The 17,492-nt window shown below is 35.5% G+C and overlaps 1 protein-coding gene across 17 annotated transcripts in view; it reads left to right on the forward strand.

The window, feature by feature from the left end:
* The window catches only part of PUM2 (pumilio RNA binding family member 2), a 116,249-nt gene that overhangs the window by 74,947 nt on the left and 23,810 nt on the right, over positions 1–17,492 (forward strand). For 11 of the 17 annotated variants that reach the window (XM_061433217.1, XM_061433222.1, XM_061433216.1 and 8 more), the window contains 3 exons: positions 4,989–5,132; positions 5,249–5,539; positions 9,560–9,796. In XM_061433217.1, the coding sequence (XP_061289201.1) occupies positions 4,989–5,132; positions 5,249–5,539; positions 9,560–9,796 (672 nt within the window). The remainder of the gene's footprint in view (positions 1–4,988; positions 5,133–5,248; positions 5,540–9,559; positions 9,797–17,492) is intronic. The other 6 variants (XM_061433228.1, XM_061433229.1, XM_061433225.1 and 3 more) reach the window with 1 other exon arrangement.

Raw genomic sequence — 17,492 nt, forward strand, 5'->3', positions numbered from 1 at the left:
GCAAGAGAGTTCCAGAAAAACATCTATTTCTGCTTTATTGACTATGCCAAAGCCTTTGACTGTGTGGATCACAATAAACTGGGGAAAATTCTGAAAGAGATGGGAATACCAGACCACCTGATCTGCCTCTTGAGAAATTTGTATGCAGGTCAGGAAGCAACAGTTAGAACTGGACATGGAACAACAGACTGGTTCCAAATAGGTAAAGGAGTTCGTCAAGGCTGTATATTGTCACCCTGCTTATTTAACTTACATGCATCATGAGAAACGCTGGGCTGGAAGAAGCACAAGCTGGAATCAAGATTGCCAGGAGAAATAGCAGTAACCTCAGATATGCAGATGACACCCTCCTTGTGCAGAAAGTGAAGAGGAATTAAAAAGCCTCTTGATAAAAGTGAAAGTGGAGAGTGAAAAAGTTGGCTTAAAGCTCAACATTCAGAAAACGAAGATCATGGCATCTGGTCCCATCACTTCATGGGAAATAGATGGGGAAACAGTGGAAACAGTGTGAGACTTTATTTTTCTGGGCTCCAAAATCACTGCAGATGGTGATTGCAGCCCTGAAATTAAAAGACGCTTACTCCTTGGAAGGAAAGTTATGACCAACCTAGATAGCATATTGAAAAGCAGAAACATTATTTTGCCAACAAAGGTTTGTCTAGTAAAGGCTATGGTTTTTCCTGTGGTCATGTATGGATGTGAGAGTTGGACTGTGAAGGAAGATGAGCACCGAAGAATTGATGCTTTTGAACTGTGGTGTTGGAAAAGACTCTTGAGAGTCCCTTGGACTGCAAGGATATCCAACCAGTCCATTCTAAAGGAGATCAGCCCTGGGATTCCTCATGCGAAGCGTTGACTCACTGGAAAAGACTCTGATCCTGGGAGGGATTAGGGGCAGGAGGAGAAGGGGACGACAGAGGATGAGATGGCTGGATGGCATCACTGACTCGATGGACGTGAGTCTCAGTGAACTCCGGGAGTTGGTGATGGACAGAGAGGCCTGGTGTGCTGCGATTCATGAGGTCGCAAAGAGTCGTACACTACTGAGTGACTGGACTGAACTGAACTGAACTTGAACATTCTTTGGCATTGCCCTTCTTTGGGACTGGAATAAAAACTGACATTTTCCCGTCCTGTGGCCACTTCTGAGATTTCCAAATTTGCTGGCATGTTGAGTGCAGCACTTTCACAGCATCATCTTTTTAGAATTTTAAATAGCTCAATTGGAATTGCATCACCTCCACTAGCTTTGTTCAAGGAGACGTAAATACCATTGGGCAACTCAATGCTTTAAACATGTCACTTCTTCCCATATTAACCTATATTTCAATGCATTTCCAATCAGAGCCCAATGGGTTTTTACTGTGGCCTTTTTTGACAGCTGATACTAAAATTTAAGGAAAATGCCGAGTCAAGATTTGCCACAATACTCTTACTAAAGGACAAAAATGAGTAAAAGGACTTGGTCTATTCTGACTTATACTCTAGGGTAAAATTTTACTCTAAAGCTGCAGTGGAATTACTCCACGGAGAGACATAGAGACCCCAAAAATGAGATCCCAAAAGGAATCGACACCTACCTAATTAGTAGCAAAAAAAAAAAAAAAAAACCAGCAAAAAACGATAAGGGGGAAGAACTTGTTTTATAAATAAGGTGAAAGAAAGAAAATTGATTCTTTAAGCAACAAATTGTTCAAATTGGGATCTGTGACTTACCCTGTGTTCATTAATCATTTACGTTTTAGATTTTAGACCTGTGTGGGAACGTGGAATTTTAAAGGTTATTAGAAGATAATATAGGGAAATTTTGTTATGAAAATAAATAATAAATTTGAACCCATTACTTCAAAAGTCACCAGAAAGAGAATGACAGGTCAGGCTAGGAATGGAAAAGGAAACTGTGGAACACTTGAATTACAGCATACATAAGGAATTATAGATCAATAAGAGAGCTTCCCTGGTGTCTCAGTGGTAACGAATCTGCCTACCAATGTAAGAGACACTAGTTCAATCCCTCATCCGGGAAGATCCCATATGCCTCGGAGCGCCTCAACTCCGTGCACCACAGATGCTGAGCCTGTGTTGTAGAAACTGGGAGGCACAGCCATTGAGCCCTTGAGCTGCAGCTCCTGAAGACCTCATGCCATAGAGCTCATGCTCCTCAACAGAAGCCACTGCAAAGAAAAAGCCTCACGCCACTAGAGAAAAGCTCTTGCAGCAGCAAAGACCCAGCACAGCCAAAAATAAAATTATTTTACAGAATAAATAAATTAAAAATAAATCAATAACAAAATACAGCCAGTAGGAAAATGGGTGAGAGAAACTTTGAGGAGTTGTTTTCCCAAGAGGAAATGCAGAGGCACAATTAGCATATGAAAGGACACCCAGCTTCCTTCTGAGGAAAGAAAGTCAAAACCGCAACCGAATGCTTCTGCCTGTCTTTCAGATTGGCCAGTTTTTAAAAGTCTGATAGTTCATCAAGTATTTTTAAAGTCATGGAGCAATGGGAACTCTTAATACCAAGGTAGTTAAGTGTGTAAATTTGCACAACCACTTTGAAGGCAGTTTGGCATTATTACCAAAGTTTGAAAATACACATACCCTTTAACTCAGGGTGTCAGCTGCTATACATCTTAGGTTAGAGAAATATGTACACAGAATACACCAGTATACACATATGAAAATGTTTATGGCAGTACTGTTGGCAGTGGTCCCAAACTGGGAACAGTGTAAATGTAGAATGGATAAATTTATCATGGTATTTGTTTAGTGAGGTGCTACACAATAGTGAAAATGGAAACAAAGTCTACTATAACAACATGGATGAATTGTATGTAAAATTTTTTAAATAATTCAAACCAAATAATTGTTTAGAGAGAGACCATTTATGGAAAGTAGGATGTTGTGTAACTCTGAAGATCCCCTGGAGAAATGGAGAAGGAAATAGCAACCCACTCCAGTATTCTTGCCTGGGAAATCCCATGGACAGAGGAGCCTGGCGGGCTACAAGTCCATGGGGTCACAAAGAGTCGGACATGACCTAGCGATTAAACAACAAAGGGAAAGAGAAGATTGTGGTAGAGCAGGGACTTACAAGAGGTGGGTGCCAGGCAGTTTTCTATTTGTATTCTTGACTTGCATGGAGGTTATACTTTTTTGTGTTGTAATCATTATAATGTACTTTTGATTTTTGCACTTTTTATGTTTTATTTCACAATAATAAATGTTTTAAACACTTAAGAAGTATCATGTTCTGCTAAACAAGAACATTTTCTGGTAAAGAAAAAATTTATTCTCAGCCCCTTTTCTGTAGCTCCCCTCTGGTCCTTTTTACAGCAGAATTCAAAAGCATTTCTGTACTTGGTACAGTTCTTCCACTCTTCACTAAACTCACCACACTGACTCTCATCCTTACCAGAATGACTTCCGTATTGTTAAATTCATTAGTCTGGTTCTCAACTCTTAGTGCCTTTTAGCAGCATTTCTCATTGTTAATCGCTCAGTCTTCATTCAAATTCTTTTTTCTTTGGCCTCCAGGAGACCCCTGTGTTCCGATTTGGTTTATTTCTTCCTGGCTGTTTCCTCTCAGTCTTTTCCTTGGTTCCTCCTCTCTCCAGCCTCTTAATGTGAAGTACCCTACCCTTTTATTTTCTTGGTGGTTGGATTATTTTTAGCAGCTAATAACATGCTTATATTGACCACTCCCTTATTTATAAATCCAACCTGAACCTCTCTATTAAACTCCAGACTTGCATATTCTATATGACAGTTACAGTTGGATATCTGATAACCTTCTCAAATTATTATGTTCATTGTATGAGGAGAGGTCTTTGAAAATTATTACCAATTAGTTCTCCTGAGAGGAGAGGTCATTCCCTCCTATATTTTGCCCTGTGCAGCCCTTCATTTGGTCCTCCTAATTCATATCCATTGTAATAAAGCTGCAATTGTGAATCAGAGTTACTGCATTTTATTAAAACAGCCTTTACATGTGAAAGTTTTGATCCTAGTTTAGAAGGTGGTGTTTAAATTTAAAAATATCCGAGGTTGCTAGTACATTTTTGCACGTGGTCCTCACACTTTTGAGCCTGAGTCTTTGTTACTATATAAGACAGCCTTTCTCAACCTGAGTCCTGGGAGAGAATAAACCTGTTGCCTTAAAGTATCCACTGTATGTATGTATGTATATCTATATATAGGGAGAGGTAGATATATAGAGAGATAGATAACTTCTGTCCCATGCATCTTGAGTGGTATTTGTTATTTTGGATCATCTTTGAGAAAATTGGCAAAAAAGTCACTTTTCTGTTCTGTGGTTCAGATGAAGAACTGAGAAAGTCTGTGAAGAGAGAAACTACTCTTCCTATAATTCTGAACAGTGCAAATTGTCACCTCCCTTGTGGTCAAGGCTGTAATACAACGAATGCCTAAGTTGTTTTTATTCAGACTCTAGCTTTTGAGAACCTTTACAAATTGACTGTTAAACTTTATGATTTTAAGTTACCTGTTTATATCATGATTTTATCTTTAAAGGATTGCTTGCAAATGAAAATCTAAGGGAATGCTATCAATGAGGCACTTGGTTTAGAAATTTACTAAAATTGCCTACTGTTTTCCCTCACTTCCCTTAGTCTTTATCCATTCTCCTCTCAGGAGAACTAATTGGTGGTAATAATTTTCAAGCATCAGCCCTTGATTACTTACAGTTTCAAAAGCAAAGACTATGTCTCATCATTCCGTGGTCCATAAGCAAGAGGCATCGCTGTCAAAATTTAGGGAAAACATTTATTTAGGCTTTGTTAGATTTTCTTTTACTTAGTAATACTTTCTCAGATGTGTTTGTTTTTTATATAGTAACTAATGGTTTTATATTCACAATAAAAATAGCTATGTTTGCTGGTTGATAAAAACAACTGTGGGAGAAAGTAAATAACATGCTTTCTATATTAATGTTTTCATTGGTAAACATTTATTTTGCTGTTATCTAGGCTATCAAGTACTAGCTCCAACTGCCTATTATGATCAGACTGGTGCCTTAGTGGTTGGCCCTGGAGCAAGAACTGGCCTTGGAGCTCCAGTTCGATTAATGGCTCCAACACCTGTTTTAATTAGTTCAGCAGCAGCACAAGCTGGTAAGTGTAACTGACATTTTCTGGGGTAATAATTTTCTGGTGGTGTTTGAGATATTTTAAAAATAGAAAATGGTTTTCTGGGTAGTTTTAAGAAGTGTCTGAAATTTATTTTATAGCAGCGGCAGCAGCAGCTGGAGGAACTGCAAATAGTCTCACAGGCAGCACAAATGGTCTGTTCCGGCCAATTGGCACTCAGCCACCACCGCAGCAGCAGCAGCAGCAGCAGCCAAGCACTAATCTGCAGTCTAATTCATTTTATGGGAGCACTTCTCTGACTAATAGCTCCCAGAGCAGTTCTTTATTTTCTCACGGACCTGGCCAGCCTGGAAGTACATCTCTTGGCTTTGGAAGCAGTAGCTCTTTGGGTGCTGCTATAGGCTCAGCCCTCAGTGGATTTGGTTCATCAGGTAAGTTTCTTTTTAAGATTAGTGTACTCTGCTAAGTGGACATGAGGTACATGTATTTGTTTTTAATATTAATATGAACAATAGCTAGTAGTGTAGAAAGGACAGGTTTATTGGTTTAGTTTTGTAGACAGAAGGAAACCTCTTGCAGTGTTTATGAATGTTTAACCCATTTCAAGCAGCCCATTCTTTACTCAAATATAATATATTTTCCCCTGGCCTTAAGAATTATACTACTGTAATTTTTGTTTTAGTAAGATTTGTTTGGGCTAATAAATACGCTTGTTACTAGCTCTTCCCTTTTCCCTATAATATTAATGTTAGAGGCAGTAAAAACTTTGCCATCTTAAGTTTCTGATATTTTAAAATAATAATTATCTGTGTGCTCATCAGATGATTTATTCTGATTAAATGTTAATGAATATTTATGGTCCCTATTTGGTATAATATATAAAAATAAAATATAATGAAATGTTCTAAACAGAAGCCCCTATGATAAGGATGCCTATCTTTATTTTAGGTTAAACAACTTAGCCTTTATCACTAAAAATACATTTAAAAAGACTCCCCTACCTCGTATCCTAGTTTTATGCATAATACTTAAGAAATCCAAATTTTAAATAGCTTCACAAAATAAATAATGTACCCATAGAAGCTGATTTTGTAACTGAGAAAGAGCTGAAATCAGAAGAGGCCCACCTTGACACCCTGTTGACACATGTATTATTAGTCTCTGGTGTTTCCAGAGTGTTCAGGAAACGTTAGGGGAAAAACAGCTTACTCTCATTCTCTTGGTATAATTGGACAGCCTTTTCTTTATAAGGGACATTTATTCACACCTCAAGAAATGTTTTATTTCTCTGGTGTCCTTGAGTCTTAAAATCTGCTTCTCGTCTGTTTTCCTGCCACATGAAATTATATTCTTTTCTGGTGTGAAAAAATGGCCAAACTAACACATGCCAGTCATTACTAACTATTTTTGCCAGTTTTCTAAGAAAGTATCTTCTTAACTCTTTGAAGGTTTTTAATAGGGATGGTCCAGAACACCTATTAACTTTTAGGTGCATAGTTCTTTTTTGATATAATGAGATACAAAAAGGAAATATCGTATTTACCTAATAAAAAAATTGCCTAAAGAATGGGCATGGGAACTTCTCAGGAAAAATCTAGTGAACATAGAGACTATTCAGTCTTTTAATTTTCCTATTTGATCTGTTTCATTACTTTTGGAGCTTACTATTTTAATATGTAGCCCAGGCACTCTCATAGACTCATTTTTTGTTTCTAACAGTTGACAAGCAGTTGCCCCAGATAATCCTAGATTGCTGAAGCAAATCAAAAGAACAGATAATTAAAAAAAAACTTTTGTGGAAATAACTAGTTTCTGTAGATTTGTAGGCCGAAAATAATACAGGAAAAATAGAGAAAAGATAAATATCCTGTTCCCTTTGTAATAATAAAATGTCACTGATAGTCTGGTATACTCCCAAATTCCCCTGTTTCTTTATTTGTTAAGACCCTTCCTGCTGTATTCAGGAGCTGATTAGTCATCAACATTTTGTTCTCTGTAGTTGTCCCCTGCAGATGCCTCTGCCAAAAAATTATCATCTTCATTCTCCCTTCTTTATGAGCATTGCTTTACTCCATTCTGATTTCCAGCTTGGGGTACCTCTGTTTCACCTTGCTTCAGAGGACATTAACAATTGCTATCCCTAAATACCAGTAAAAAACCTACCATCTCCCTCCTCTTGGACATTTTGTGAGTGGAAGTGCTGCACTTACATACCCTTCGAAATCTACCCATTACCGTTTCACATTATGGCAATTGCATCCCTATATGAAATCTGAAATATGCTTATATGCCCATGTACATATACAGTACCATGTACACAGTCACTCTCTTACCCATATGGTGAAATTATTAATACTTTAACAGTGTTAGTTAAATACCCTGGTTTATAACTCAGATCGCCAGGAAGTTTAGCCATTGTAATATAGAGATTAAATCACCATTTCTACAACCTGTTATTTAAAATTTTCTTTTACAGTTGAAAGTTCGTGATTTAACATTTTATCCACAATTGATATTTGATTAGCGACTCCATTGTTGTTGTCTAGCCTCTTAAATATTTTAGGGATATTTTGTTTTCTGTTTTATAGTCATACTGTTGCAGATAGTTTAGGCAGATAGTAAAATTTAAGAAGCCAGCTTGTTTACGTTTAAAATAAAGCTGTTTCTGAATTACTTTTAAATGTTTTGCTTGGCTTTTCCTTTTTAGAGGAAAATGATATTGCATGTGTCAAAACTATGGTTTCTTTGATGATTTGCCAGGGGAATGATAGTGCTGCTGCTCTCATTTAGAGGGCTTTTGTCTTTTTCCTTGTCAGTTAAATGTTTTCTGAAATAAATAGAAATTACAAATGTAGCCATGTTTTAGAAAAATCACTTTGACAGTGTCCTTTTAAATTAGCATAGTTAATATAGCATACATTGACAATTTTGCCAAAACCATTCTTACAGTAGTATTTATTTGTTGTATTAAAAATGCATATAGTTACTTAGTATTTCCCTATAATATATCTTAAAAAGTGAGAATTTCATTAAAACCTGATCAGTCCTTCAGAAACCACATTCACTGGTTTAAAAGGTTGAATACTGTTTATTTAATATTTTGCTTAATACAGTAGTATAAGCCTGGTATTTTTCCTTTATAGGATTTTTGTTTTGGTAAAACCAGTGTAATTAAGTTTTCTGTCTGTATTAATAAGCTTACCTTGGTCTACCATCATGTGCTCTGCTTAATTTTTCTCTTTAATCTATACCCTTATGACCTATTTATAATTGACCTCTTAAAATTTTCTTTAAAAGAATTAACCATATTGGTCCGAATATAGAGCTTGTCCTTTAAAAACTTTATAGGTTAAAAAATGTAATATATTATCTTGACTATAAAAGGATTTAGTTTAAAAGGCTTAGAGATAGTTAAAAAAAAAACGTACTTGAAAATACAGGCTATAAGTGAGACTTGAGAATTTGGAGTTTTGGACAACCCTTTTAAAAACACTTTGTAAATAATTTGATTATCCAAATATATGTTGATTAATAGCCAGATCTCGGGTTGCATAGCTACATGGTAATGTGAACCTACCATTCTTTTATGATTTTATAAAATATAAAGGGATAAAAAGGACTAGAAAGTTAATAATTGAATTGGGGATTAAGTGAAAAACAAAAAATTGTTATGTAGTACAGTACGGAATGTAATATCTTTACCTGAGTAAGCAGTTTACAAGGCCAGACTATCATCTTAAGAATGGAAGATCTTGAGGGGTAAGTGAATGCATGTCTTTGGTTGAAAACAGAGAGCTAGCAGTTAAAGTTTGGTTTTTCCATATGTATTTTGTAATTTAGCTGTTGAAGAATCAGGAGAATGTGTAGTGTGAAAAGTACTGAGGAATAAGCTGCCACTGTATTTCACAGCTGACTAATATTCGGGCCAATATGGACTTAAAGGACTGTGGTTTGAACACAAGCTGGAACCCAAATCAAATGTGAATGGCAAGGGAAATGTATTAATATTCTGTTTATTAATATTCTTTTCTTGGCATTGGGTTGAAGTCTAAGAACTTGGTTCCAAAGGTTAGGATACTACCAAAATATAACCTTAATGGAATTTAATCTCTAGCATAGCAGACAACTTAAAATTTCAGGGTTTATAAATCATACCAGGGTATTAAAGCACAGAAATCATATGTGTCAGTGGTAAATATGTGTGAAATAATGAACATATGACTGCTCTTAAATATTTGGTCATTTTCCTGGGGTGCATTTATACCCTTTTATGATTAATAAGTTAGTATATATAGTTATCACAGTATATATAGTTATCACAGTAATTATCTTCTCTGTTATGTTTCTAAAAATAATTATTGTGATCACTGTTATTTCCCAGCAAGAGTTGGGGATAGGTTTTATTCAGTTAACACTGTATGTAATTAGGGTTTTTTTTATTTCTTCTTCAGTTGGCAGTTCTGCAAGTAGTAGTGCCACAAGGAGAGAGTCTCTATCTACTAGCTCTGACTTGTACAAAAGATCTAGTAGCAGCCTAGCACCCATAGGGCAACCATTTTACAATAGTCTGGGATTTTCCTCCTCTCCAAGTCCAATAGGCATGCCTCTGCCAAGCCAAACTCCAGGACATTCACTTACGCCACCGCCATCACTTTCATCACATGGATCCTCATCCAGTTTGCATTTAGGTAAAAAAAAAAACCAAAACCCTTTTTATTCGTATGTATACATGTAAGTGTGTTTGTGTGTATGTTTTATGATATGTGTAAAATATTTAATGTTGGATAAAACATGCCAAATTGCTTTTGCTTTTAGATATTATCCTTTTGAAAAAGTTCTACTTTTGTGAAAATTCAAAGTGAGGGTCTGATGTACAGTAAGGTAAAGACCCCTATTGTATTTTTTATTCCTTTTATGAAATACAGTGGTGTGTTTTTTCTCGTCTGTGCTTTTGATTTGTGTGTGTTTTAGTTCATCTGAAAAGTCAGTTATTTATATGTGATAGTGAAATAAATTTCACCATCAAAAGTTTGTGCACACCAAAAGCAAAATGTTAGTCACATAGTTAAATTAAACTTTAAATAATTTAGTTTAGTATGATGGTCTTTGCTTTGGCCTTTTACCAAAGGGTTATATCAGGGTATATGAATTGAGTATGTTTGTGAGTTAGAGAATCTTACTATGTATGGGTTTGGTCCATGTACTTCTGTTACTTTTGAATATGTGGTTTAAGAAAAAATGTTCTAGGCTTTATGTACCCTTATAGTTGGGACATTTAGAACTTTGGTTTATATCTGTATATTAAAATTGCCCCCAACCCAGTATTATTTGAATTGGTGGTTACCTTTTTCCTGCTCCAAGAAGTATTTATCCATGTAGTTAACAGGATATTTTGAGGGGTTTTTGGATATCAGAGGCTGTGTACGAATCTCTGTCTCTTCAAAGTATTTTATTAAAATTAGGTTTTGGATATTTCTGATTTTAGTCATTTCAACTTAAAATTGAGGAGTTCTATTGCTGATTTTTATATATGCTTGGAAAGATATTAATCAGCTTGTGAGTTAAAAAGTAATGCTTGCTTTTGTAAGCAAATATAAGTTAGTGATTATGTTTGAGCCCCTCACCCAGTCATAAGGCTATAGCTGTTTTTCCCAAAAGCTTAGTAATGTAGTTAAGTGTCCATGTAACAAAGGAATTTTTAACAGTGATCATCATTTAGGTTTATGTTATTACAAAGTGGGCTAGATTTCTTTTTTAAAAAGACTGGTCCTCCACCCCAGTTCTGAGCCTTTGCTCTTTTGGGGATATTAACTATATGCAACCAATTAATTTATTTGAGTGGGGTCCTCAGACCTGCTTTGTAGCACTGTTTGTGTAAACTTAACCAGTTTTTAGTCTACCGCCTTCCTTCATTTATCTTTTCTCAGTCATAGTAACTATTCAGTTCTTGATTTTTATTATTTCTGTTCAGACCCACTCCTACTGCTCCCATTTAAAACATGCCTTTGAGACTTTGAAATTGACACCAAAATTTGGAGCAAAACATACCTAAGAATAGACATTTCATAATAGTTTTGTGTTTTATTCGTTAAGATTATATTTGTCATGTCCTGTCATTTTTTTCATAGGTAAGTTTCAGATCAGGTTTCTGTCAACTGTTAACTGCTTATGTTGTGCTTTAGTGCCTGTGTAAATGGCATTATTATTCTACATAACTTGCTTAGAAAATGGATTATAATGACCTTTTAGATGTCTCTAGTTAAACCACAATCTAGATTTTTTTTACTATAAAGAATCCAGGCATATAAATGCTAATGGAATGAATTCTAGTCAGTTATGAGACGTAATCGTGTGGGCCAGGAGTTCTACATTGTACTCTAATACTTTTGTACCCACAGTATAAGCTTAACTCCTTAGGTTAGCTTCACCTTGAAATCTGGTATTTTTTAATACACCTCTGATTGAAATTGTCTGTAGATTTTTTTCTTTTGAGATTCCCTAGTTTCTTTTAGCTTTAGTCATATTATAACTAGCAGCCTTGTTTGGTAAGAAGGAATAGACCCTGCCAAGTTGAAATAATTCAGTAGATTTCATAAATTTGCTCTTCACATAGTGTTCATGAAAATAATCTGTCCTTCACTTTCATATCATTGACTCATGATGCAAGACTTACATCCTCTCTGGTCTAAAAAATATATTTTAAATTGTGTATTCCTGAAGTGGATTATGCCATAAATTAGGCTATCAAGGCTGCTGATTTATAAAATACCTAAGGAATGAATTTGCATAGCCATTTAAAGAATAATCTTACTGTGGTCACACACTAAGAATATAATACTATAAAATAGAGATAAATTTTCCATTTCATTAAAATTGACTGGAATTAATTAGTTCCAGTTGATTTTCTTATGAGATGTTAAGACGTTGATTCACAGAAAAAGCTAATAACAACATTGTGTGCTTCTGGTTTTCAAGGAGATATTTCATTTTTTAAAAATAGTTGTAATTTCAAAAAAAAAATAGTTGTAATTTCATCAACATAAATATTTTTAGTAGGATGACTAGTAGTCACTTTGTGATTGAACAATCAGTATTTCAACTGATAGATTTTGGTTGTTCCATATTTTTATAACCTAAACATTTTTGTTAAGATTTGCAGCCTTTTTAAATATACTGAAGTCAGAAACATGAAAAAGTAATTTTATATTCCATATTATAATGTGAAATTTCTAAGAGATTCCTTTTTAAAAAACATTTATAGCCACAATATCAAAATCATACCTTTTAACATTTATAATTCTCATTACTCTAGTTTCCCTAATTGACTTAAATGTCTTTTTACAGTTGTTGTGTTTAGCTCAAGGTCCAAATAAGGTCCTTTATTTGTTTGATATGTCTTTTGATATGGAACCATTTTTCCATCCTCTTTTTTTTCTTCTTCTTCTCTACATATATTTGTGAAAGAAACTTTGTCCTATTGAATATCCCACATTCTTGACTTTGATGAATTCTTCCTCATGGTATTTAATGCGTTCCTCTGTTCTCTGAATTTTCTATAAAATGGAATTAAATTTAGTGCTTTGATCTTGTTGTTTGCTTTGTTATTTGGTTATATAGTTCTGCTGCACCATATCAGGGACATATATCTGGTTGTTTCCATGTAAGGTTGTTTCCATGATCTGGTTGTTTCCATCAGCCAGATCCACTTAACAGCTTAGCAACCTTTCATCATCACCTGAATATTTCTTCAGAGATTGCAAAATTGTGATTTTCTAACTCTGTCACTCCTTTTGCATTGGTTAGCTGGAATTTTTCTGTGGAAAAGAACTTTCATTGATTGTGAGGTTAACCCTGAAATACATAGTTCATATAGGAATCAGGATAATGCTTAATTTTTTCCCCTGTATTTTGTAACTTAATAAGTTGATGCCTTAGCAACTTCTGAAGGTGACTTGTAGGGGTTTTTTGTTTTTGTGTTTAAATCATCATACACTGTAGGTAATTGTAGTGTAAATTGATAGCTTTTAGGATTGTTGATATGTTTCAGTCCATTGTAGTCTGGAAGATAACACTTTTTATACCTTTTTTTGATCCTATATTACTGTCTTTAGCCATTTGGAGTCCCTGCAGATTGGTACTCCTCCTTGACCATAACTTGTTAAAAGCACTTAAAACACTGGTCAGAGAAGCAAGTGGAAAAGAACAAGCAAAGAGAACAACTTTAAGATTAGTGGTTTTTATTTTGAAATGCAAAAAACTATGTCAAATTCTGGGCTTTATGTTCAGCATTGAATATTAAATGAATTATTTACATTAATTTATAAAGTTAAAAGAAAAAATCTTCTACCAGTAGTTGTGTTTTAAATTATTCGCTATGATAGAAGTCAGTCTCTTATTTTGAGATAGTTCACTCCCAGTAAAAGAAGATGAAATATTTCCAGTCTTACATTGTTCGTCTACCTGGAGCTAGCTAACTAGTTTAGTTAGAAACTAGTTGTTTCCTTTCTTGTTTCCTTTGTTTTTCTTCTTTGAGTAAATGTTTACAATCAGATCAGATCAGATCAGTCACTCAGTCGTGTCCGACTCTTTGCGACCCAATGAATCACAGCACGCCAGGCCTCCCTGTCCATCACCAACTCCCGGAGTTCACTGAGACTCACGTCCATCGAGTCAGTGATGCCATCCAGCCATCTCATCCTCTGTCGTCCCCTTCTCCTCCTGCCATGTTAATGATTTCTTATTTAATCTTTACTCTTATAATATTTAGATTGATATGGAACTTCTTGGGTATAAAGTAGTATTCTGTATTTTTATTAGGGTTTGACGAACAAATGGTTTTCTTCTCTGTACCTCTTCATTTTTGAACTGGCTTATTTTTTTCCCTAAGAAAAGGGTGCCAAAAAGTCTTAATGACAGCTATGAGCTCTGGGAAATTAGTTAATTTGAAGGTAACTATTAAAGTTTTGTTAATATCATGTATTCAGTAATCAAATAGTGTATTCAGCAATCAAATAGTGCAATAGATTTAAAAACTTTGTAACCTGTCTTCTAATCACAGAAAATTTTATATGAAATGTAGACAGGGTAATATAAACTTCTAAGGTCATTTTTCCTGCTTAGTGGTAGTTTATCTGTTGAAATTGCTGACCTTTAGCAAATTTGGTCATCTACTTTTCTCAGAATGAGATGTTTAAGAGTTAAAACAAGAATAGCCAAATCAGTTGTTAAGGCTATCTGCAATTTTGCTGAGTTTCATATATGGTCCTTGAAGCAGAAAACAATATGAATTATTTTGAAGTTTTCGTTGAAAGTACTCTTTAAGTAGCAAGTTCCCTGTAACTGAAAAGCTGCTTGCTGCTAAGTCTCTTCAGTCGTGTCCGACTCTGTGCGACTCCATAGACGGCAGGCAGCCCACCAGGCTCCACCATCCCTGGGATTCTCCAGGCAAGAACACTGGAGTGGGTTGCCATTGCCTTCTCCGAACTGAATAGCATTTGGTAGTTTTCTAAAGCACCTTCATATTCATGATTTCATTTCATTCTAATTGTTAACATAGAGTGGCTGAATAATATGCCCATTAAAGAGACAGTTATTGGTCATGTGAGCCCCAAAAGCTTGACCAAACCCATAAATGACAGCACTGAAGCTGGAACATTGTTCTAACTCCTGTTACTATTTTTTCTGTTCCACTGTTCGACAATCAACTAAACAGTTTTACAAAGTATGCCAATAACAGGATTCTAATCAGCCTCTCAAATTATATTTAACACTGGTGTAAGTTATGTGATTTTTTAAATGTCTGTAAAAGATTACTAGGCTTCTAGATCCCTTTCATTTTTCAGTCATTCTTGAGATTCATAGAAAAGCTCTTATCTAGACATTTTTAAAGTCCAGTTTCAGTTCAGTTCAGTCTCTCGGTCATGTCCAACTCTTTGCAACCCCATGAATCGCAGCACACCAGGCCTCCCTGTCCATCACCGACTCCTGGAATTCACCCAAACTCATGTGCATCGAGTTGGTGATGCCATCCAGCCATCTCATCTTCTGTCATCCCCTTCTCTTCCTGCCCCCAATCCCTCCTGGCATCAGGGTCTTTTCCAATGAGTCAGCTCTTCGCATCAGGTGGCCAAAGTATTGGAGTTTCAGCTTCAGCATCAGTCCTTCCAATGAACACCCAGGACTGATCTCCTTTAGGATGGACTGGTTGGATCTCCTTGCAGTCCAAGGGACTCTCAAGAGTCTTCTCCAACACCACAGTTCAAAAGCATCAATTCTTTGGCGCTCAGCTTTCTTTATAGTCCAACTCTCACATCCATACGTGACCACGGGAAAAACCATAGCCTTGACTAGATGGACCTTTGTTGGCAAAGTAATGTCTCTGCTTTTGAATATGACGTCTAGGTTGGTCATAACTTTCCTTCCAAGTAAGCGTCTTTTAATTTCATGGCTGCAGTCACCATCTTCAGTGATTTTGGAGCCCCAAAAAATAAAGTCTGACACTGTTTCCACTGTTTCTCCATCTATTTCCCATGAAGAGATGGGACCAGATGCCATAATCTTAGTTTTTTGAATGTTGAGCTTTAAGCCAACTTTTTCACTCTCCTCTTTCACTTTCATCAAGAGGCTCTTTAGTTCTTCACTTTCTGCCATAAGGGTGGTATCATCTGCATCTCTGAGGTTATTGATATTTTTCCCGGCAGTCTTGATTCCACCTTGTGCTTCTTCCAGCCCAGTGTTTCTCATGATGTACTCTGCATATAAGTTAAATAAGCAGGGTGACAATATACAGCCTTGACGTACTCTTTTTCCTATTTGGAACCAGTCTGTTGTTTCCATGTCCAGTTCTAACTGTTGCATCCTGACCTGCATATAGGTTTCTCAAGAGGCAGGTCAGGATTACCTACTCTTTGAAAAAGAGTATGTGTTACTCATAAGGCAGGTGACTCAGGAACTGAATATATTGTACAATATAGGACTGAATAGATAAGACAGCATATTCAGCTTGAAACGGAATGTTATTTACAGGTTCTCATGATAGTTTAAATGAACGCACTGCTTCAACCCACTGGTGTGTCTAAAAGTCACTTATTTGTTTATGAGTATGAGATATGTTGTGAAGAAATTCTATTAATTATTACTTATGTAGAAGAATTTATTATTTTATGTTTCATTTCTGTATACAAATTCATTAGTCTGAGTTCTGGTTTGGGGTCCCAGTGATTAAGTTTTGGCTTTATATTTTGTTCCTTATCCTTTAATTATGTTATCTGTGACTTTGTGCTTCTGATGACTGAAAAATGTTTTCTCCAGTTAATTCAGTTAAGATAATCTCAGATTTGAGACTAGAAAATGCTTGATGATCCTATTCAGTGGTTTACCATATCAGAATCACTTGGGCCTGTTTAAAATAGTTCGAATGAGGAGGTGATTGATTTGGAATTGTATGACAGCAGTTTTTGCTTGTCATGATGATTATGGGGATTCTCTTGACATTAAATACCTAGCAGCCAGATGCTAAACTCATTTTAAAATGATTATCCCACTGAAATTTCCAGTAGTACTCACCTGGAGAGAGCGACCACTTGGCAACAATTCATAGTTTACATTAGGGGTTACTCCAATTCACACATCTTTTTGACTCATAATTCCTGGATATGGGTTATATGAGCCTTTGATGTTGTCTCCTGTCATGTTACTAATGGATTTTTTTTTCTTCCTGCCTTTTTTTCTTTGCATTTACCTGAAGTCTGCTTACCATTGCATGTTTTAAATTTTTTAATTTTTTAGAAAAAAAAAAAAAGCTTATGGAATGAGAGAAAATAGGAAAGTCTGATCTCTTTTTGTATATATTTTAAAATACTCTTTCCCTTGATTTGTATTTTGCAAATTGGAGGCTTTAATTTTGTTGGCTATAATTCTGTATATTGTTATTTACTATCATTTGGTTGTTTTACATTTTATTTATTGCCACTAGCTTTCCTTCATATTTGCATTTCATCTCCTCCCTCAGTTGTTTATCTACCTTTCCTTCTTACCGATATCAAATAAGTCTTCATGTGTCTTAAAAATTATTGTAGTTTATCAAAAATTTACCAAGAACTTATATTATTTCACTGTTTATGCCCTAAAAAAATGTACTTTAAGTAAAATAGGATCAGGAAACTAACTCTTAAAATATAGGCAGATGTGCTTCGTGAGAAACCTGCATCTTTATTAGCCAAATAAACTTTAAGAATGAAAGTAGCATGGGTCGCATGGGGTGATATGGAGAATTGACTAAATGTTTAGGGTATTTTTATATAAGACTGTTTCCTTAACCAGAAATAAGTCCAGTGGAAGAAGGGCAAGATCTTTACACTGTGAACTATAAAGCACTGACTGAAG

This window comes from Bos javanicus, chromosome 11 (assembly GCF_032452875.1).
Source record: "Bos javanicus breed banteng chromosome 11, ARS-OSU_banteng_1.0, whole genome shotgun sequence".
Taxonomy (NCBI): Eukaryota; Metazoa; Chordata; class Mammalia; order Artiodactyla; family Bovidae; genus Bos; species Bos javanicus.